The sequence below is a fragment of the Zootoca vivipara genome, chromosome 10 (assembly GCF_963506605.1).
Source record: "Zootoca vivipara chromosome 10, rZooViv1.1, whole genome shotgun sequence".
Classification (NCBI taxonomy): Eukaryota; Metazoa; Chordata; class Lepidosauria; order Squamata; family Lacertidae; genus Zootoca; species Zootoca vivipara.
The window spans coordinates 33,861,875-33,884,663 of NC_083285.1; the positions used below are offsets into that span (position 1 = coordinate 33,861,875).

At 40.6% G+C, this 22,789-nt stretch overlaps 2 protein-coding genes across 2 annotated transcripts in view; one reads left to right on the forward strand and one right to left on the reverse strand.

Moving 5' to 3' along the window:
- Nucleotides 1–1,830: 1,830 nt before the first annotated feature.
- On the reverse strand, nucleotides 1,831–16,874 carry TSPAN19 (tetraspanin 19). The gene is made up of 9 exons (XM_035128503.2): nucleotides 16,766–16,874; nucleotides 15,075–15,163; nucleotides 14,908–14,980; nucleotides 11,238–11,368; nucleotides 8,910–8,984; nucleotides 5,566–5,676; nucleotides 4,928–5,071; nucleotides 3,976–4,059; nucleotides 1,831–3,199 (listed from the first exon to the last, which is right to left on the reverse strand). The coding sequence occupies exons 2-9, from the start codon at nucleotides 15,150–15,152 to the stop codon at nucleotides 3,128–3,130; spliced, it is 768 nt and encodes a 255-aa protein (XP_034984394.1). The 5' UTR covers nucleotides 15,153–15,163; nucleotides 16,766–16,874; the 3' UTR covers nucleotides 1,831–3,127.
- A 2,352-nt stretch (nucleotides 16,875–19,226) lies between these two features.
- The window catches only part of LRRIQ1 (leucine rich repeats and IQ motif containing 1), a 96,838-nt gene continuing 93,275 nt past the window's right edge, over nucleotides 19,227–22,789 (forward strand). The window contains exons 1-4 of the mRNA XM_035127677.2: nucleotides 19,227–19,281; nucleotides 20,415–20,557; nucleotides 20,951–21,062; nucleotides 21,662–21,756. Of these exons, the coding sequence (XP_034983568.2) occupies nucleotides 20,417–20,557; nucleotides 20,951–21,062; nucleotides 21,662–21,756 (348 nt within the window). The 5' untranslated portion in view covers nucleotides 19,227–19,281; nucleotides 20,415–20,416. The remainder of the gene's footprint in view (nucleotides 19,282–20,414; nucleotides 20,558–20,950; nucleotides 21,063–21,661; nucleotides 21,757–22,789) is intronic.

Sequence of the window (22,789 nt, forward strand, 5' to 3'; positions counted from 1 at the left end):
GAAAGACCCAAGTTTGGATAGCATCTCTGTGTACATTACCAAGGTATTTTCCCGCAGTCCCTCTTTAGGTTTGTATTGTTAAGAGAAAAGCGGGGCTTTGATGACTGATCAAATGGAACCAGCAGCTCTTGATGTTACTGGTGCCTCATATCAATTTAGCTCTGTAATATTAAAATCAGCTCCAAAATGCACTAAAAGGGGCACTGACAATTTCCTGTAAAAATTGTTATTTTCCTTTTAAAAAATGTTTATCATTATTCCTAAAACCCAGTCCCTTTGAATAATGTTATTTTATCCTGAGTAGGTGATGATCAAGACTGGCCTAAAATAGGTTTCTTTTCGAATCTGGTCTCCTAGTAAATATCATTTTTATGCTTTGCACCAGGCAACTAGAAAACAGTGTGGAATGAATAATAATAATAATAATAATAATAATAATAATAATAATATATTTATACTGTCTGGATAATAATATATTTATACCCAGCCATTCTGGGCGGTTTCCAACAGAATATTAAAATAATCTATTAAACATTAAAAGCTTCCCTAAATGAATGAAACAACAACAACAACAACAGACTCTCTTCACCCTTTTAGCAAACTCTACAGCAGGCTTGTCCAACTTCCAAGAGACTGCGATCTATTCCCACTAAACAACAACAACAACTGGCATAGCTGCCAAGTTATCCCTTTTTTAAAGGGATTTTCCCTTATGCTGAATAGGCTTCCTCGCAAGAAAAGGGAAAACTTGGCAGCTATGACAACTGTTGGTGACCTACCCACTGGATTGACCAAAGTTGTTCAGGGTTTTTTTTAGGGGGTGGGAGGGGTCACATGATCTACCATGATCTACCACAGGCACCCCGCGATCTACCAGTAGATCATGATCTACCTGTTGGCCATTCCTGCTCTACAGCATGGGGAAGATGAAAGTTGTATTGCAGCACCATTGGGAGGGCACCACGTTGCCTATGGCTGAGTTACAGGCCCCATACTATTCTCCAACAAATCAAAAAGAATGAATATGCAGTTAAGAGACCACTGTTTTTAACATTGGGAATTGCAATTATGTCTTTAAAACTGTAAAAGCATAACAGGTGAAATTTGGAAAGGGGAAAAAATCCAATTTCCTTCCATGTATATCAGCCTTGACAACCATTGTGAAGCATGGAGAATTGTGTCTATATGTCTTCAGGATCTCATCTGCATAGACTATAATATTATAAAGAAGGGCTGGAGCTCAGTGGCAGAGCATCTTCTTTACATGCAGAACGGTTCAATCCCTGGCATCTTCAGGTAGGGCTGGGAGATACCCCTGTCTGAAACCCTGGAAAGCCATTGCCAGTCAGTGTATAAGACAGTTTCCTCTGTTCTTATGGTCTTTTCCATTTAGCGGCAAGAAAGGGAAAGGGGCTAATCTCTTTGAGACTGCCTGCTTCATCAGCAAAGTCTCTCTTCCTTATCAACACAATTACTTTGGACACTTTGAGGCCAAGCTGGAGATGGATCACCCCATTGTGTTTCCAACTTTTGCAGAGGCAGAGGGCAGCAACTGGGACGAAAACATAAAGCTATTACTCTGAGCCATAACCTTAAAAGTGAAGTTGTGGATAATAATGGAAGATAAATACATGCTCTGTATGAAAATTGAAAGGCAAAATTCACATTGGGCGAACATTGTGTCAGTAGACCAAAAATGATGGGGGTGGGTCGGCTTCCTTAAGTAACCGATTCCTTAAAACAATTGGGTTGCTTTTGTGTTATTTTGAAGCAATTAGAATTGTTTCTCACGGTCAACTTTTTGAATTATGGTTTTTGATGGATAGCATCCCTCATTTTTAAGTGGCAATACTAGGATCCATCACAGGAGGGTGAGAACGAGGCATTGGCATGTAAACCTAGTGGTAAGGAATGTGGTAACATAGGTCAACAGAAATTTTCAAAAAAATATACCTTTCAGCTAGGCAGGGCTGCTGCAAAGCCTTGCTCTTATAGCTACCCAGAATGCTGTGGAGGAAATGGGGGAAAATTGTGAATTATCACTTAATTGGGCGAGTTTTCATCTACTGATGTGTGATGTTGTCTGATCACCTACACAGCTATGGAATGGATACTGCAAAGCTGATTAATTCGCTGGGAATTGCAATGCTACTTTCTGGCTTCTTGAATAGGCTTCTGCTTGCTAAGCTTCTCTACTCCAATGCTGCTATATCAACTGAGAAACTGACTTTGTCTGCTCTGCCTAGCAGTGTGTGCACCTTAGTGGAACTCTCTGGTCCAAGATCATTCTTGATGGGTTGGGAGTTAATGCTGATAGGCACTATAGGCAAGCAGTCTCCTGCAAATCCCATCACTACATTATTCCCAAGAGATGGGGAAAGACCCCAAAACACTTGAATGTATTATGGGGATGGGTTTTAACTTGGCGATGAGCATTTGAAGGCGCACTTGTGTCTGTTCAGAAAGCAGACACAGTGTTCTCAGTGTGGCTTAATTCCAGGTAAGGATGCCTAGGATTGTAGACTCAGCCTGAGAGCAGCCATTGCTGTACTTAATCTACTTATTGCCATGCAGTTCATTTTCCCGAAAACTGCAGTGCTTACAACACAGGCATGCTTTCAGATGAATGCATACCATGTCTGGCCACATGAGGAAGTTGGCATTCTGACTGGAGATGAACTAGGAGAGACCTACTTCATGTTCACAGGGATATACAAATATTTATTTACTTACTTACTTGCTTACTTACTTATTTTCTATACCGCCCTTCATCTGAGAATCACAAGGCAATTTACAATATAAAAACACAAAAATATGTAACATAGTAACAACAACAACAACAACACATAGTTTAAAAGGCTGTAGATTGTTTAATTAGTCAATAATTGCTACCTACTGCAGTTAGATGAATTAATTTTGTAAAACTAGAGAGAAAGAAATATTTGTTTTAAATGTGAGATGTGATGCAAACACAGATCCACCACAACATTACTTCACTTAACATGAAAGATCAATCATTTTACAATATTGTAATTAATGTGTGGACGCATGAAGCTGAAAACTGTATAGTAGAGTACAAGGCGCTTAGGGCTATATGCCAATGTGCAATGATGATGCAGGCCTTTTGCTAATTCCTGGGCAAAACCATATTCTTCCTCATTGTTCTGAAGAGCCAGGCTGCTGCTATGAACTGAAGAACCTAAAAAGGTAGCAAAAATTGGAGAAAATGCCCATGGTGTTATTAATAGTTGTTATCCACTCTGTAACAGCAGGTCCCAGGGCAGGTTACAACAATTGAAAAGTCAGAATTAAGAACACATGAAAGAGATTACATTCACAGGAATAGGGTGGGTCCTGAAAACATACATCTCAGGTGTCAAAGGCCAGGTTAAAGAGGTTTGTATTCAGCATTTGCCAAAAGCTATATAGTGAAGAAGCCAAATGTACCTCTGTGGAGAGTGAATTCCACAACTCCGGGGCTGCCACAGAGAATGCCCAAGGCTGAGGGTGGTGGAACTACCAAGAGAGGCCCCTCTCTAGGGAAGGAGGTATGTAGGGAAGGAGGCCATCTCTCAGATATTTGGGGCCTAAGTCATTTAAGACTTTAAATATTAGCATGAGCACTTTGATTTGGACCCAGAAACAAACTGGCAGTTAATGCAGCTGTTGCGTTTTGGACCAGCTGAAGTTTCTGGGTCATCTTTAAGCCCTATGTTGAGAACAAACCAATGAAGGTTTCTTCACCCTCAGCTTGTTTTAGACTCAGTAAGGAGTCCCAACTCTCTGTAATATGTACCTGTTTCATATACATGACTGGAATTTTTGTCCACATGTGGTGTAATATAATTTTGCACCCACATGTGAAAAATGAAATAAAATAGCCACCATCTATTGTGAAGGTAATGTGTGACACACACCTTACTTAAGTGTCCTGTAAAAAACAAGTCACCGTCATTTAACAAAAAACACCCTTACTTCTACTGTTAACAGTCCAGTATTGATTGAAAGTAATAGCCATGTATTTTCTTCATACCACGTCTTAATATCTTCTTCGCAACCCTGAGGGGAGAAGTGATATTTAAATGAAATTATAGCCGTAGCTCCGAAGTCAAACACCTTGTGAGTCGAACATTTTGGTTCCTGAACACCGCAAACCTGGAAGTGAGTGTTCCGTTTTGCAAATGTTCTTTGAAATCCGAACGTAGGATGCAGCTTCCAATTGGCTACAGGAGCTTCCTGCAACCAATTGGAAGCCGCGCCTTGGTTTCCGAACATTTTGGAAGTTGAAAGGACTTCCGGAATGGATTCCATTTGACTCCTGAGGTATGACTGTAACTCTTTATTTCTCAAGTTACACTCAATTATTATCTTTTACCTAGGGCTCAACAAATTTTTTTTTTGGGGGGGGGAGGCCAAAGAGCAAATGTTTTCTGTCACTTACTAGAGGAATGGAGAATGCTCATGTATAGGGAGAGAATGTGCGTGTCCTGCTTGTGGACTTCTCATAGTCATCTTTTAGGCTGTCATAGGAAACAGGATGCTGGCTAGAATTAGGTAATCTGCTTTTTATTCTTGCTTAACAGTTTTCAAATATGAGCCTTCCCAGATACAGAGCATGGGTGGGAAATCTCCAGCCTGTGGGCCTAATTAGGTTCACCAGGGGTCCCAATGTAGCCAGGGGTCCCAATTTGACCTGCCCTACACTTGACATCATAAGACATCAGCTGTGGGCATGTACAGCTGCAGCTGTAAAGGAACAATCAATATCCTTTCAGGAGATTCCAAGTACAGCCAGCCCCTGCTGCAGGCACTGTTTGCTTTCATCAGAATCAGCAGCTAGCATTCCAAGCACACTGAGATACATAAGAAATATTTCAAATTCTACTGGGAGTACAGAAACATGCCTTGCAATACATTGTACGCTTACCCTAGTATATGTTGCATTTTTCAGTGCATCACAAAACCACTTCTTCATGTTAGATGTTGTGCAAGAACATGGTACCTGATTTGCATGTTCTTTATTCTTATTCCATTTCCAGTCTGTGGAATTGTATCGCCCACAACAGTGGAGCTGCAGAAGGAGAAAAGTCCTCAGTGTTATGAGTAATATAAAGGTAAGTCATGCCAAGCTGCATGATAAAGTAATAAAGTAAAAGCAACAATGAAGCCCTGTTGTTAAAACAGGAGTTTCTCCTTACTTCTCCAAGTGATGAGAAAATCAAAGCACTGCTATAGGGTTTAATAGGAGAGGAGAGGAAGAAACAGAAAAAGGTCGTGCATGCACCCGAAACTTTGCAGGTCCTGTGTAATCTACCGGTATGTCTTTTAAATTTTTACAAACAGCTTATTGGAAGAAAGCAGGTTCCTATAAGGAGGCAGCATAATGGCTAATCTAACTTTAGATTCCCAAAGAATTTCACTGCAGTAATGCTTCAGATTTCAGCTAAAAATTCCATTTGGTAACATATGCTAAATGACCTTTGAAAGGAAGCACTGCAGGATTTAGGCATTTCATCTGATACAGAAAACAATGTGCTTGTTTGGTCTTCTACCACTACGACTTACCATACGCTGAATATCATTCAAAATATTCCACTGATGTTCCTTTGCAGATAGATCTTTATTGCCATAGTTAGAAATAAGCTCATCCATCTGAACTCTCCACAAGTCATTGGCCTGTTTACAAATAGTGTTAATAATTCCATTAGTGTGTCATCATTTTTCTTCACTTTTAAGAAAACTGAAGTCCATCTGCTATGGTCAATCAGTGGCATTCGAAAACATTTAAAGTGGGGTCCATTGTTCATTACATACAGTTAAAAAGAACCTGGGATGGAGCTAGGCTGCCATTGATTTCAATGTTTCTAGCTCCTTAGAAGTATACATGCATACTAAGGCTGAGCAAGCAGCACTTTCAATGCAGTCCTCTTGATATCCTTTGCTCTCGACAAAAGGTGCTCACACACTGAATACTGAGGAGTGGAAGGGATTTAAAAAAACATCCTTCTTCCATAAGGAGTTCACCTGCTGTTTAGAGAATGAGTGCAAAAATGTGCATCTGAACAGGACTCCATTTTCCCCTCACTTACAGAGGAACAGTGTTGCATGGGAATATAGATCCATAATACCTATACCCCAAAGTGGGAGTGCCACTGTGATCCATCTGCTTGGTTTCTTTGGCATGAGCTTCAGGCTGCAACACTTTCTGACTCACCTAAGCTAGGTTGGAAGTCAGTTTGCAGCCTCTCCAAGGAAAGTTCACCACGTGGAAGTTCCTCAAGCGACAACACTGAGCTTACAAGATGCATGGGCTCCTGCTGATGGAAAGCCAACTGTGCACAGCTCTCAGCACACAGAAGGAATATGTTTGTCACATGCCTGAACCACAAAAAAAAATTCAGGTGGTTTTCCGTTGTGGTCAAAGAGCTGAAGCCTGCGCAGTGATGCCAGTGCTCATGACTGGCTCATCAGAGACAGGAAGCAAATATACACAGAGCTCAAGCAGCCACCACTTGCCCTCATGATGGTATGAATCAATGAATATCTAGACAAAGAAGTTTTTGTATGCAGACAGACTTTCAGTTCTACTCATGCTCACTGTATTCAAGGAAAATGAAAATAGACACATATCGAAGAGCGCAGCCATGCATGCAGCTGTTCTAGAATGAGAGTTCCAGAGCTTTCACTTTTTGGAAAACTCCCCCTCTGCTTTCATCTTGTTGTCTAATGTCTGTATATTTTTCACATCCCCTTTTTCTCCTCTAGTCTGCTTCCCCCAAAGGAAGGCTGTGTCTAGGCTGCTGACACCCTTCCTGCCAGCAAGGAGACTACCGAAAAGAAGAAAGCAAAAAAGGGTGGGGGTTAAAATAAAGCGACCCAGTCTCAAAGTAGCCACCAGGCAGGGGAAACAGAATCAACAAAGTGCATGTGACTTGCACGTTGAAAGGCCAAAATTTGAGGGCTGTTAAAATACCTATTTTAAAATAGAAACAGATGACACAGTTTTCTGTAAGCCAGAGTTTGTGTATATACCCTGTGTGCATATACCATAAGAGAAGGGCTAAGCTATTGCACATGTCAGTCTTTATATCTTAACAACAAGCATTCACAAGTGATAGGTACAATCCAGCTAGAGCAGGCATCCCCAAACTGCGGCCCTCCAGATGTTTTGGCCTACAACTCCCATGATCCCTAGCTAACAGGACCAGTGGTCAGGCATGATGGGAATTGTAGTCCAAAACATCTGGAGGGATGAAGTTTGGGGATGCCTGAGCTAGAGCCAAGCCCCTTTTGGGTTACTGTCCCATTAAAGAGGTTTGCTCATGTCGTCAGCCTTCTCTGTGTGTACCTTTGACATCAAATGCTTCTGCTTGCTTAAGATTATTGTGCAAGGAGTTCCACCCCTAAAGGCCCACTGTCAGGTAGAAGCCAGGCAAATATCATGTGGTATCCTTAATTAGTATCTCTCCAGCTGAATGTAAAGCTTAGGCTGGCATATATGAGACAAAGTGATCCCTCAAGGAAGCTGGTCCTAAGCTATTCAGGGTATTATTTTCTTACAGCAAGACCTTGATTTTGACTCGGTAGTATATACTAGGAAGCCAGAGAAGAGGTGCAATACATTGCTGATGAGAAGCCCCATCAGCAGCTGGTCTCTTGCATTCTGTATGAGTTGTTATTCTGGGTCACTGTATAATTTGTTGTCAAACATCTGTCTTGAGATACAATGGAGTGTGCCTCCAGGGGTGAAGTCAAACTGTTGTTGTGTTAGCAGTACTGAAGTGGCCTTCCCAGGGCACAAGCCTGGGCAGTGTTATGGAGGTCCTGGGCTGCCCAGATGAGAAGACCTTCTTCTCCATCTCTCTGATGTGGCCCAAAGGAAAGCAGAGCAATATGTTTGGCACCAACTTGGCTGCAGGAGTTGCCAGAAGGAGGCGTGCAAGGAGCCATGCAACCGGCTTAGGGACTCCACTTCGGATTTGTGTAGGGTTTACTCCTTAGCCTTTTCTTCTCCTGAAGATATCCCACAAGGCCGTGGAGATTTAGGATTGGAATTTTCCTTCTCTTAGATGGGCTACCTTCCTAGGTTGGTGAGCCCCATCTGCATACCCTCCAACATTTCTCTAATGAAAATAGGGACGTTCCATTCCATAATGATAATTTTTACTTTTTATGCCCCACACATCTTGCCCCAGTCTCTCTGCGCAGCTTCCAATGTATATAAAAACAGAATAAAACATTAAACATTAAAAAAATTCCCGGTACAGGATTGCCTTCACATGGCTCGGGGGTCGGTTAGCTCCACACCCTGCAATATTTCTCCAATGAGAACAGGGACGTCCTAAGGAATAGCGGGGCATTCCAGGATCAAATTGGAAACTCAGACAGTTTCTCTAAATCAGGGACGTCCCTGGAAAATGGGACAGTTGGAAGGTCTGCATCTGCCCCTCACTTCCCTCTACAGCACACGCAGAAACCACCTTCTTGACCATTGCACCCACTCTTAGTTGCATCCATTCAATCTTCTAGAGCCTGTCTTTGAGTGCAGGTAAAGGTAAAGGGACCCCTGACCATTAGGTCCAGTTGTGACTGATTCTGGGGTTGCGGTGCTCATCTCGCATTATTGGCCGAGGGAGCCAGTGTACAGCTTTGCCAAAATACAGTGGTATCTTGACATCCGAATGACTCGACTTCCGAAGGTTTCGACTTATGAAGTCGGCAAACTCGGAAGTCTTTTCGCTGCGCGCGCGGTCAACACATGCGCAGAATCGCAAAATCGCGCTTTGCGCATGCGCAAAACGGACACTTCAACAACCAAAGGATTCGACTTATGAAGAGCGCCGTGGAACGGATCACCTTCGTAAGTCGTGGTACCACTGTATACCTTTGGTTAAATAATGGATACATACCATTTCCTTTCCTGTATACAGGACCCCAAGTATTGCCATTTGGATAACAAGGACAAGGACAAGAAGACCCATGTACTGAAAATAAAAATAAACATATTACTAGGAAAGCTGCACAAAATGGCATTAATAAGGTCTGTGTGATTAATATGGAGAGGAATTTCAGTTACTAGAAATGTTGGTACCTGCAAGAATAATTTATGTGTATTATAGGAATGAGTCATCGTTGTAAAACATACCAGCTTTGTAGCTGAGCACCAGCTGCTGGGTGATGAATTGCACTATCATGTTAGGAATGTAGAAAGAACATAGGAAGCTGCCTTATAGTGAGTCAACTCCTTGGTCCATCTAGCTCAGAATTATCTACATCGGCTGGTAGTGCAACATGGAGATGCTGGGAAATGAACCTGAAACTTTCCACATGCTCTACCACTTAGCTATAGCATTTCAATTGGAAATTCAAATTTCAAGATACCATATCCTGTGTACATGCTGAGGGATGCATTTTGCCTTTCCCCAAGCATGTATATATTTATAATGCAATGCAATGCAATGCGTTCATTTGTCAATGAGTGTGTTCTGAACCAAAATCTTAGAAAGAGAATCTTATTCTTGACTGAGTAAATGTTGTGCAGTGAAAAGCAAAGCAGTATTATGAGCATCTCCCTAAGATGCCCTGGCACCTTGGTACATACATTCGTTTCTTTACAGAGATTTTGTAAAGTGTTAAAAATATTTCTACAAAGAAACAATCTTCCCTTCCAGCTAGAAATCTGGGCAGAGCCTTTGTTTTCTAACCAAGCTGTTTAAAGGTCTTCCACTGAACACCCTATTGGACACACATAGTTCCTTGTGTTTTTGTTAGACATGTTGTTGTTTTGTAGGGTCCAAGGCATGACCAGATAGATTGGAACAATAAGTTGCTCTTTTGCTAAATGATCATAATGCAACAATCGTACAGTCATTACTCATTTATTGCACAGGTTCCAGGTGGGTTTTTTCTCACATCTGCTTCAGAGAAATCACATTTCTCTAATGCTCAAATGACAATATTGTGTAGAAAATGTAATCGAGTGAGGAAGTCATTGTGGTTTAGAATGCTGTCACCTAGTTGCATGAATATAATGGACACCCACTGAATAGATCCCATTAAATCACAGGTGACAAGCAATATAACTTTATCGTTACCTTTAAGGGCTACACAGCAGAGACAGATTTAGGGGAGTGTTTTAGCAGTTCAGCTGCATTGGTTGCTGAGCCTCAGGTGTGCCAGGGGATGTCTCAGCTATTATTTAGAATGTAGAGTACGAGAAGCAGGGCAATAATTTTGGCATTGCACAGGGTGCCACTGAAATTTGAGACCCCAAGGTTTGCCACTGTACATAGCCTGGGACCTTATCCCTTACCAACACGTCAACACATTTGCTGCAATACTCTTCAAACACCCTCCTCTGGGTGACCCCGCCCACTTAGTTAAGGAAAGAACCAAGCGTAAGGGCCTTCTCTGTGGTGGCACCCCATTTTGGAAACGCTCTTCCTTAGAAGGCTCATCGGGCTTCTATGTTTCTCTCTTTTTTAATGCCAAATACACTTTTATCATTCCTAGGTTTAAAATATTTATTTAATTATTTGATTAGGATTCTGAATCACTTCTGATTACACACACACACACATCATCCTAATAAACAGGGGGGGAATCATATATACAAAAGATTAACAACAGTTTCATAATGTAAAAATGATTTTAAATCCAAGATAGACTGGAATCAAAAGCTCCACTTAACAGACTTGATGAGATATTTGAAGAGATTTTAGTACTGATCTTAGCATCTCACTTCCCTCCTAACATGTTCAGAATTTACCTAGTGAAGAAGGGACTTGCATTGTTGATGAATATCTGACCAGTTCCAAGACAAAGTGGAAAAAGACTGAACAATTTTACTGCCCCCTGTAGTGAGACTTCTGACTTTGCCTTGAGACTTCAGTGGGAGCTATTGCCAAAATGAAATTGGCAAGCAGTATCTCTAGACTTTGCTCTGAGTCTAATCAGTTTTTCTCCTTTTCTGTACAGTACTCCTCTGCAGGCTAAGCACTCAACCTCTCTGTGCTGGAACACTTGAAATACAGTATTCTATTAAGGATATATCCCTGTGTACCTGTAGTACAAGCAGTAAGATCCCATCAATTATTGTGCATTTTGCACCACTCATTCTGCTTTGGGATGCAGAACTATCTCAAAGGTTAAACCACTTCGAGGATTGTTGTGGGGAAAGCGAAGTGTGTATTGTAAGCAACAACTTTGTGCTAAGGATTTTCACAAGTTATACTTACCACAGCTACTAAACACCTGTTTCCTCGAATGCTTCCTAAGTATCCCAAGAGTCCAATAAAAACAATGATGGATCCAATGGCAAGTAGCATATGAGAAACAGAATCTGCCACTGAATGTCCTCCTGTGGATACTAAAAATAATTTTAAAATGTATTTTATACTTTTAATTTCTTAATATGTGACACTTAACATAAGATGTCTGGAGCCATACATGAATATGTGAAATTGCTTACATGAGACTCTGAAACAAGGCAAATTGCTTACATAGACTGACCCGTGCAAGAACATCCTTTCCTGATATTAGGTTATCCATTCTGGAAATATCTATCCTAGTTTGCTGTCTTGGAGAAAATAAATCTTACCTTCATGAATTCCTGGATTATTATTTTTTTACAGGCCTACATGTTTACTAATAGTAGTCACACTACTGAAACCCTAAACCTACCTGGAGGCAATTCTTGTCTAGGTAAAGGTAAAGGTAAAGGGACCCCTGACCATTAGGTCCAGTCATGACCAACTCTGGGGTTGCAGTGCTCATCTCGCGTTATTGGCCGAGGGAGCCGGCGTATAGCTTCCAGGTCATGTGGCCAGCATGACAAAGCCGCTTCTGGCAAACCAGAGCAGCACACAGAAATGCTGTTTACCTTCCCGCTGTAGTGGTACCTATTTATCTACTTGCACTTTCACGTGCTTTCAAACTGCTAGGTTGGCGGGAGCTGGGACCGAGCACCGGGAGCTCACCCCATCGTGGGGATTCGAACCGCCAACCTTCTGATCGGCAAGCCCTAGGCTCAGTGGTTTAACCCACAGCGCCACCTGCATCTTGTATAGATGAGGGCAAACAAGCTGAAGTTAACTCCAGGCAAGATAATGCTGTGAGTTGGGAGATTCCAGCTCAAGAAGGATTACCGCTATTTCTAGATAGTGCCCCCCCCCCCAATAAAATTCAATATCTGCAGCTTGGAAATGCTCTTGCATTGGTGCTGGTTGGGGAAGCCCAGGTAGCATTAATACTAGGTTTGTGTTTTTCCAGCTTTGGTTGGTATACCAACTGCAGCCACAGTGTTTCATTCTCTAGTTGCATTGAGAGTAGCACTTTATGTAGGACTGCCTTTAAAGGTGGTCCAAACTCCAACTAGTTCAAAATTCAGCTGCCTAAACCCTGAGAGGTAACTATTTCTCTGTGGAGCTGTCAAACTCCACCCTGCTATTAGTTACATGATCACTTATCCTAAGATGAAAGAGAAGTAAATCAAGACTATGTCATCTTGCCAGGCTTCGGAACTGAACTCTCAGTGACCCAATTCATTCTTTGAAGCTGGGAAAAGCAAAACAAAAAAAGCACCAAGGTTGGACAATTCAATGGTAGTTATCCTATGATGATAGCATAAATGTACCCTATACTGTGCAGCAGAGCAGTGTGTCAGCAGCCAGTTCATATGATAAAAGTGTATTTGAAGTCGTGACTCATTGCTACATCAAAACCATCATTTTAAAAGGGTTTGAAAACATCAATAAAGTAAGCAAAACTGTGGTGTCTAAAACAAGCCTAAACTGAATCTATTAAGAACAGAGTTAATAGAGACAGATAGCAAGAATTTGTCCAGAATGTATAATTTATTGTTAGAATGGCATCTGAAAGATGAGCAAACAAAATCGGTTATGATTGATTGGGCCAAGAATTTGGGTCACAATGTAATGATGTCGGACTGGGAAAAATTGCGGAAGAAGGGTATGAAATTTACGGCATGCACGGCGCTGAAAGAGAATTTAATGAAAATGATGTATAGATGGTATTTGACTCCGGTAAAATTAGCGAAAATGTATCACAAAGGTGATAATAAATGCTGGAAATGTAAAGAAGAAGCTGGTTCATTCTATCATATGTGATGGACATGCCCCAAGATAAAAGGCTTCTGGGAAATGATTTATAATGAAATGAAAAAGATATATAAAAATACGTTTTTGAAAAAACCAGAGGCCTTTTTACTTGGAATAGTAGGGGAAGAAATCCCAAAAAAAGATGTCAATCTGTTTATGTATGCCACCACAGCTGCGAGGATTTTAATTGCAAAATATTGGAAAAAAGAGGAATTGCCCTCTTTACAGGAATGGCAAATGAAAATGCTGGACTTTATGGAACTGGCAGAGCTGACAGGAAGACTCCGAGATCAAGCAGGGGAAAGAGTGGAGGAAGACTGGAGAAAGTTTAAAATATATATAGGGAACTACTTTTGAAAGTTGAAAATCTGAATATCTAGGGAAATACAGAAGTTAAGGCAATAGGGAGATAAGAGGAGTTTATAAGGTTGAAAAATTGATATGCAAATATAAAGACGAGATTAAGAGGAACTAAGGTGATTATAGTATGAAGGAAGTAAAAGAGATGAAATAGAAACTGCTACAGTGATATTCAAAATGAAAATCAGATAGTGGGGAGTTGGGGAAGCCAAAAAGACAATGATTTAAAAAGTTGATTAAAGATGATATGTTTATGTTTCTGTTTGTATTGATGTTTTTTTTGTTGTAATGATGTTCTTTGTATTTTTGGTATTTTTTGTATTTTTTGTTTGTTATAAAATGTTTAATAAAAAATATTTTTTTTAAAAAAATAAACTGAATCTATGAAGATTGAGCCACGATAGGGAATCCGTTAGAGGGCAACCATGATACTTACTGGAAAAAGCTGATTGCAAATTGTGTAATCGCAATTATATAATTTTGTAAAAAACAATGTTATATTCCATCTTGCTATAAGGCAAAGTGCAATAAACCACCAGTAGTTGCAATTAACTTACAATATCACACCATCACTCTAAATTAAAAGCCAGGTGTAAAAGAGTGAAGTGCATTTTAGAAGTTATGAATTGTGGTGGAATACACACACACACACACACACACACAAATGAATGTGCCATCTGGGCATCTATTGCGTGGGGAATGTGCCATTCCAGTCCACTTGAGTTTGATATCTCTGCCCTACCCCGTGTATATTAGCTATAATATAACTAGCTATCAAAGAGCCAAAATTTGTCTTTGGCAGAACTCTCTACCATCAGCCCATTACTACTATTTATTATAGCCCGTATAACTGTGTTCTAGATAATACTGGCCCTGCAGTAAGGGTCAGTGTACACGCTATTGCTGCTTTGTGTGGGGCACCATAAATAACACTCTTCTCAATGGCCGCAGTAACACTGAGAAAATTATCTGGTACTTGTGATGAGTTGAGCCAAATAGCTTGCAATATGAAGTGATATAAAACAGCCTCCACACAGTGGCTGTAACATGTGTACCAGTTTGAATGATGGTTTATTTTCCTTTTCAGAATGACTGAATTGATTTCTACCTAAACGCTGGAAAAGCAAGCCATTCACAATGTTGGATGGTTGGTATATTGAAGCCAATAGGGCTAAGTTAGTTCTAAATCCAAGTATTACAGCTTTACAATTCTCTAGTTCAAGCTATCTGCTTTCTTTCAAGTTTGTATAATGAAAGGCATCATAACATGACAACAAGACTGATATTTTGATTCCTGGCTTTGTACAGTAAATGTTCTAAGGCGATGCTGCCATCTTGTGGGAAGTGAACATTTTAATGGTTAAATGGTTAAACACTTTCATTTAAAGGTTAGACTTAGAGAAAGTTATGGGCAGGCGCTTATACTCACACAAAAGTCTGAAAAACCTGTTTCTGTCTAGCGACATCCAAAGGCCAAAAGTCACAAGCAGAAGACCTAACACCTGAAAGCAATACATAATGGCTGTTTGTATCTGAATTATGCTACAGAACTTATAATGTTTAATTCCTGTCTAACGGTACACGAAAACTTCTTACCAAGAAAATTCCATTGAGGATGTTTAAGAAGTATTTTAGTATGAAGAGTTTTTCACTTCTTCTCATTTTGCTCTTCATTTAAATGGCACCTGGAAACAATGGTTGCACATGGTGATATTTATATAAATAGCTACAAACTGAAATGCATATTTCACATTAGTTTTAAATGGATATTGCCAGTAAAATGTATCCATGTTTTCTAAAACAGAAAATATTTAAGGACATTCCGTCTTCTGCTGTCCACTTTTCTGTCTTTCTTACTGACAGGTCAAGCAGAATTAACAGCTGCACATTTCCCCGGTCTCTCTCCCGACACAGGCCATCATACAGGGTGATCAAAGCAGTTTCTGTGCCAAAACAGGACCTAAACCTCAACTGAAATGAATCTAGGCACAGACAGAGGTGTAGGAAGGCTGGGTGGTACCCGGTGTGGAAAATTTCTTGTCACCCCCCTCCCCACATTGATATTTTTTTTGCCTGCAAAAATGGTTTTACGTTATTTCATATTTTCTTTCAAAGGAATGTGGATTCTGGGCCTCTGATAACAAGTAGATACAGATACTTAAATCTACAGGATGGATTGTGTTTTGGCTTCTGTTATATTATTTTTATTTATTGTTTATTTATTTAATGAAATTTATTTTTAAAACCTGCAAAGTGGTTTACCAAAACAAGAAACAAAAAAACAAAAAACAAAAAAACACCACAGCAGCAAGAAATTAACAATCCTACTTTAAAACATACAAAAGCTAAAATATTAAGATTAAAGTTACTTCAACTTCCTAAGTATCTAGGTATGCTTGCCTAAAGAAGAATACTTTTAGCAGGTGCCCGAAAAGAGTCTAGGAAAGGCACATGCTTTGTTGCAATAGGCAGGGAGTTCCAAAGTGCAGGTGTTGTCACAGTAAACAATGCAGTGCAGATATTATGTGGAACCTCTAGTAGTGCTTGAAACTACTGAAGGGGAGGTTTTATTTATTGTGATTTCACCATGCTCTGTATTATCTGAAAAGGAAAACATTTATTTAGAAAACAGGACTGCACAGCAACCATCTAGTCTCATCATGATCAATGGGGCTTATTCCTGGGCCGATGGTACGTAAGATGGGCTGCAAAACTTTGCACCCCTTTCATCCAACAAGAAAGCATGTTCTAGGAGCAAATCAGTTCCAGGATTAAGTCTTTGTGTAAGCTCTTGCAACATTATATAGAGTGGGAAGAGAGGAGCAACTGGGTGTAACAATATATTTGGAATAGCAGATTCTTCCAGTGAGGATCTTAATGACTTTATTTATTTAATGTTACATGCTGTTGGATTGCAAGTGGTTTGCAAAATATAAAATAAACATCAAAATATATTTTAAAAATCCCAACAACAGTTAAAGACAGGTATTGAAAATATTGAAAAGATTAAAATTCAACAGTAAAATTCAAATGGATAAAGCACACGCAACTTCTGCATGTCTGGATAGGATTGGCTTAACAAAAATGTTTTAAGCATGTGCCCCAAAATCAAACTGGGTAGATGCATGAATAATTGTGGATTTTGAGAATTGTATCCTTTTGTATGACACCCAGAGAGTTTGTTCTATAAGACATTTGACAGATATTATTAATAAATAAAACAAATAAGAAACTTCTGGCGCCACTTATCTCATAATACACACAGCACAATATTATTTTCCTCTCACCTCTAAGGAAGCAAACCCACAATATAGTTCTTCGCAGATACTCCAATTTTAATGTTAATTCCAAATCCCACTGTTTAGATTTGCCGCACAGTATGGTGTGTTGATAAGGATTTACTTCCTTGTTACTGAGGTTACTATTTACATGTCTTTGTAAATGACATTGAGGTTGTTTGACACTCACATTACACTTAATTTGCTTTCAAGAATCATTCTCTCTCTTTCTCTCCCTTCTACAATTAAAAAAACAACAACCTTAGAGATGAGTTAAGGTACTTACAAATCCAATGATGTGCCCAAACCATGGAAATGGTAAATTCAGTCACTTGGGCTTAATTTCTACCTCTCGTAAATATATAGAATCCAGATTCTCCCATAGCGCACTCACTTACAACTTACCTTGCATATGAATCCCAACCTCAAAAAACAAACAAAAAAACCCACACTTGTGAGACTCCTATATAGGGGGAAAGTTAAGAAAACAATGTTTATTGGATTCAGTTCAGAAAATCCAATAGTTCTCATATACATAACTTCACACATAATCTCCAAGGCCTCTTAAGAGAGCTTTTTAAAATAATAATAATAATAATAATAATAATAATAATGTTTTATTATTGTACTCTCTGTAAATGTTATCCTTGTCTCTGGAATGTTTTGAAATGGTTACTTTGCTGAAATATAATTTAGGGGAAAAACTTATTAACCCATGGGTGATATTACCTAAGAAATACAGTCATACCTCGGTTTAAGTACACTTCAGGTTGAGTACTTTCGATTTAAGTACTCCACGGACCCGTCTGGAACGGATTAATCCCCTTTCCATTACTTTCAATGGGAAAGTTCGCTTCAGGTTAAATATAGACTTCCAGAACCAATTAAGTACTTAACCTGAGGTACCACTGTATCATGAAACAAGAGCATTCAGTAATGACACACTAGAATAACCTAAGGAAGGGAACAAGAAGGCCTGCCACTTTTTGCCATTTGAACTCTTGGCCATGAAAATCACATAAAACCTCAAAATAAATTATTGCAATTATACCTCTGTGTGAGTGATATTGCTTTGTAAGTGACAAAGCCTTCAGTGCCATTTTAGTTTCTTAATGAGGGCAGATGATTTTGCTCTCACATAGCCTATAAGGAGAATTTCTGAAGTGAGGAGACTTGGATACGCCATGATTTAACACTCTTCCCCAGCATGCCCCCAGAGGTATCCCATGTCTAGAAACAGAGCTTTTAGCTAAAATTAGAGAAGTGCTTAGCATCATGATGTTTACAAGCCTACTGAAATGTAGAATCATAGAATTGTAGAGTTGGAAGGGACCCAAAGGGTCGTGCAGGAATCCAATTCAGGAATCACAGCTACATTCTTCTGTTTAGTTGGAATCTCCTTTATTGTTATTTGAAGCCATTGGTTCAGGTCCTACTCTCCAGAGCAGAAGAAAACAAGCTTGCTCAACCTTCCATGTTAGATATTTAAAGATATCTATTATAGCCCCTCTCCATCTCCTCATATCCAGGCTAAACATACCTAACACCCTCAACCGGCTTGGTTTCCAGACCCTTGAGCATGGGTAGGCAAACTAAGGCCCGGGGGCCGGATCAGGCCCAATCACCTTCTAAATCCGGCCCACAGATGGTCCGGGAATTAGCGTGTTTTTACATGAGTAGAATGTGTGCTTTTATTTCAAATGCATCTCTGGGTTATTTGTGGGGCATAGGAATTCATTCATCCCCCCCCCCAAAAAAAATATAGTCCGGCCCCCCACAAGGTCTGAGGGCCAGTGGACCAGCCCCCTGCTGAAAAAGTTTACTGACCCCTGCCCTTGAGCATCTTGGTCGCCATCCTCTGCCCACCTCCAACTTTTCTGATTCGGTTTGGGGCTTTCCCTGAGGTGTGTGTGACTGAGTCACTTGTAAAGTATTCATTGTATGCCCTTCGAAAGGGTTTTGTTTTCAGACTTTGTGGGAAAGTTTTTTTATTTTGTTTTGTTTTGCTGTTAGAATCTGTAGAAATTGATTGCTTTTTCAGGACTTGTGCTTCATTGTTACCTTTTTGTACCACTTCTATGGCTTCAGGCTGCAAATCTTTTACAGATTTGTTAAAACAAATAAATAGGTTTCATAGCCCTGTATTGCACCACTGTTGCATGTTTGGAGGGAGGAGGTTCCTAAAGGACCAACGAGGCTGCCTAGCACTTTTATTTTTCCCAGGAGCTGTGTCACTAAGAAAAACAAGGCAAAGCGATGAAGAAAGATATCCCTAGCTACAGGGCAGCGTCTCGCCTTTCCACGCATCCTAAGTGCAGCCGGCTCCTCTGCATCCCCGTGCCCTCCTCCGAGAGTGGACAAAAACCCCTTGTTTCCTCCTGGGGCTCCGATTCCAGGTGAATTAATTTCGAACTTTCTCGGCTTCCGTAGCGAGGACGTCCTCCTGCGCTCCGTTCGCGGTTGCCATGGCTACACTTCCTGTAACATTGAGGTTAGCCGCTCTAAGCTCTCGGGTTCTGAAGCAGGTCAGTGCTCAGCGTCGGCGGGATGCGGGAGGGCTGAAACGGTCTTCGGCGCCGAGAGCAGGGACGGATCCCCTCTCCTGACAAGACAGCCAGGGAGGAACCCGTTTCGATCGCTCAGATTGAGCGGGGCGGCCGCTGAGCAAGGGCGATGCCTATAACTACAACTCCCAGCGTGCAACGGGGCGCTGCTCGCTCAATGCTTAATGCTTTGCTTACCCCAATGCACTCTGGGACGTGTAGTCGAAGTGCTCTGAGGGCTTAGCGGGCACGTGTCGCTTGTTAGCTTGAGGCTCTGGCTGCTGTCTATTTCTGTCTTTTTAACGACTTAAATTGCTTCTTTTTGGAGCCAAGACCTGCCAAGTGTCACTCCGTTGCATTAATGCACAGCCAGTGTGCCTCAAACTTGGATATATCCTGAGATTTGTGTGTATTGGGTAGATTTATTATTTGACGGTGTTCTGTGGTTTTATTTTAATTTAATTTTTTTAAAAAAATTCTCTGCAAAATGCCACGTACTTCATTAGGGCTATGTAGAGAAACAACTAATAATCGCCATTAACTGTAAATTGGCCCTGGTAAAAGATTAAGGGCAGTTTTAGAGGTGACACTAAAGTGGGTTTTGTTTTTTGTTTTTTTAAAAACCTCCCTTTTAATATGTGTGTGTGTGTGTGTGTATGTATATGTATATGTATATGTAACAACAATCCCTCAGCGTATATAAATAAATAAAATCAGGCACATTGTATCCCCATTTCTATTGCTCTTGCAAAGTGTTGCTTTTGAAAAGTGGTTGGCCAACAGAAATACATTGGCTACAATTGTTATCAAGCCACAATGGTCTTTATGCATGGGACAAGGAGATGAATCGGTGAGGAGGCAGCACAGTTAATGACAGTGGCAACAACTAGACAAAGGTAGGCAGTGTCTCCACAACCTAAACCTCAGCAGCTGCCTACCTGGCCCTTTCCTCATACTGTCAAGATCACTAGTTATACCCCCACCTTTACTTGAGATGGATGGCATGCCATATTATTTTAGAATGGTCTTAAACAACAAAATGTTAACCGTAGAACTAACAGTTCAGCAGCACATGCATTTCTTTTCTTTTTGCCTTTTCTATGTAACAATAAAAGGAATGGAGGACGATGATGTTGATCGACAAATTGAAGAAGAAATAGAACTTGAATTAAGCAAAATCAGTTTTTCATCCTCTGAAGTAGATGATCCTGATCTTGATCCTGATTTATCAGCAGAGGCTTCAAGTGACAGCGAACCAGTAAGTACTCCACAGGACTTGGTGGCATATGGTGATCTTTCTGCATACTTGACAAACTTAGCGTATACAAAACAAAATTTTAAAAAATTCCTTCCAGTAGCACCTTAGAGACCAACTAAGTGTCATTGGTATGAGCTTTTGTGTGCATGCACAAAACTGTTTCAGATACACTGAAATAGAAGTCACCAGACCCTTATATATAGTGAGAGTTTGGGGAGGGGTATTACTCAGAAGGGTGGTGGGAATGGGTGATTGGCTGATAGGTGTGGTAAACCTGTTGACGACTTGTATTCCAATAGTTCTACCTTACGTAGTTCCATCTAGGGTTGTAACTTAGCTGCAAACAACCCTGATATGAAAATAATGTAGAATTTAATTTAAAATGTATATTAGCTTTCAGATGACCTACCAGAATCAGTTATCCATTATTTGAATTTTGTGAAGAGGAGCAGCCACGATGCAGAAAAGTTCATTTTGCAAGATTGGGAAAACGATGAAATATCAAGTAAGTAAGTGAGTTAGTCAGTTTGTTGTGCTACTGGTCAAGGAGGATGCTTATGTTTTACAAGAGAAATTAAAGCACTCAAACATTTTTAGAATTATTTGTAACTGAAAAGTAAGTTAGCAGTATTCAAAATATTTAAATAGACAAATATTAATACTCACTTTGGGTAGCAGTGGCTGTTAATCACTGTTATGGAGATTTGTTTTGTAAATTTTAACAGGAAAATACCTGGAAGTGCAAATTTAGGAGATTGATAGAAACCCTTGTTTAACATTGGCCCTGCCCTGCCACAAATTATGCTTTGATGATTAAGATATCCTAAGTATAGTTTGTATAAAACACTTACCTATTCCTTTCATTGGAATTTTAATGAGTCTTTTAAAGGTAGAATAAGCAAACCTAAACTTGTATGGAACTTATTTTTAGCATCGGATATATAATGATCCAACCTAAAAAATCCCCTGCTCATTTGGAAAGAAGTACTATCTTATCTATATATAATATATGTGCTAGTAGGATGTCTCACTGAAATGAGTTATTTGAAGCTTTGAACAGTAACTTCTTCTGCAGCATCTAAATTATAGTTTCTTTATTTGCAGGTAATATATACAAGGTAGTTCCTAATAATGCTTCAGAGTACTTGGCTGAGTTGGCTTCTGAATATAATGAAGATCCAGAAGAATTAAAGAAAAGGGTATTCTCTCTATATATATATTTACTAGGGCTACTGCCACTGCTCATTCCACTTGCCAAACATGCCTACAGTCTGTGATATGTTGTGGGATCAGTGGTGTGTTGTTGTCTTGACTTCCATTTATGCAACCAGATGATGTGGACAAGATGTCCCTTCACCGTGGGAGTCAGCAACTTCTGGACCATGTGAAAGAGCTCCACTGGCCAGCTGCTACGGTGTGCAATGCAGGCTGCAAAATGTGCCTTAGTCACCAGCACAGCCTCAGGGTAGGCACAGTTATGTGCACTAACTAATCTTCATCAGGCTTTCTGCATAGCCTCTAGCTCAGGGGTTGGCAAAGTTTTTGTGGCTTGGGCTGGTTCACAGTCCTGCAGACACCGTGGTGGGCCAGAGTACACATGCACACGCATTCACGCACGTGCAAACACTATTTCCAGTGCTCCTTCCAGTGCGGAGGAGGTGTGCACAGCTTCCCATTGGCTGCAAGAGCTTCCGGTTTAGCGCAGTACATGGGAGCCGACTGAGAGGGCAGCGGGTCCCCGAGTGGGTGACGGGGGTCCATGGGCCGGTTAAACAACCCCCATTGGCCGCTTGTGGCCCATGGGGCTTAGGTTGCCGACCCCTGCTCTAGCTCCTCAGAATATCAAGGATCTACTGCACAGTGCTGGAGAGGATGCTCAGAAGCAATTGTGTCAACCTCAAGCCACCAAACTGGCTTCTGTACTGGGTACAAAAAATGGATGCCAGCCCTCTCACTCACCTGCATGAATTTCCTGTTCAGCTATGGCTAACATGCTTATATACATGTTATTTAATAATAATCTGGTTATTATGTATGATAGGTATGGGGAACCTTTGACCCTCTAGGTCAGGCATCCCCAAACTCGGCCCTCCAGATGTTTTGGTACTACAACTCCCATCATCCCTAGCTAACAGGGCCAGTGGTCAGGTATGATGGGAACTGTAGTCCCAAAACATCTGTAGGGCTGAGTTTGGGGATGCCTGCTCTACGTGTTGCTGAACTACAGCTCCC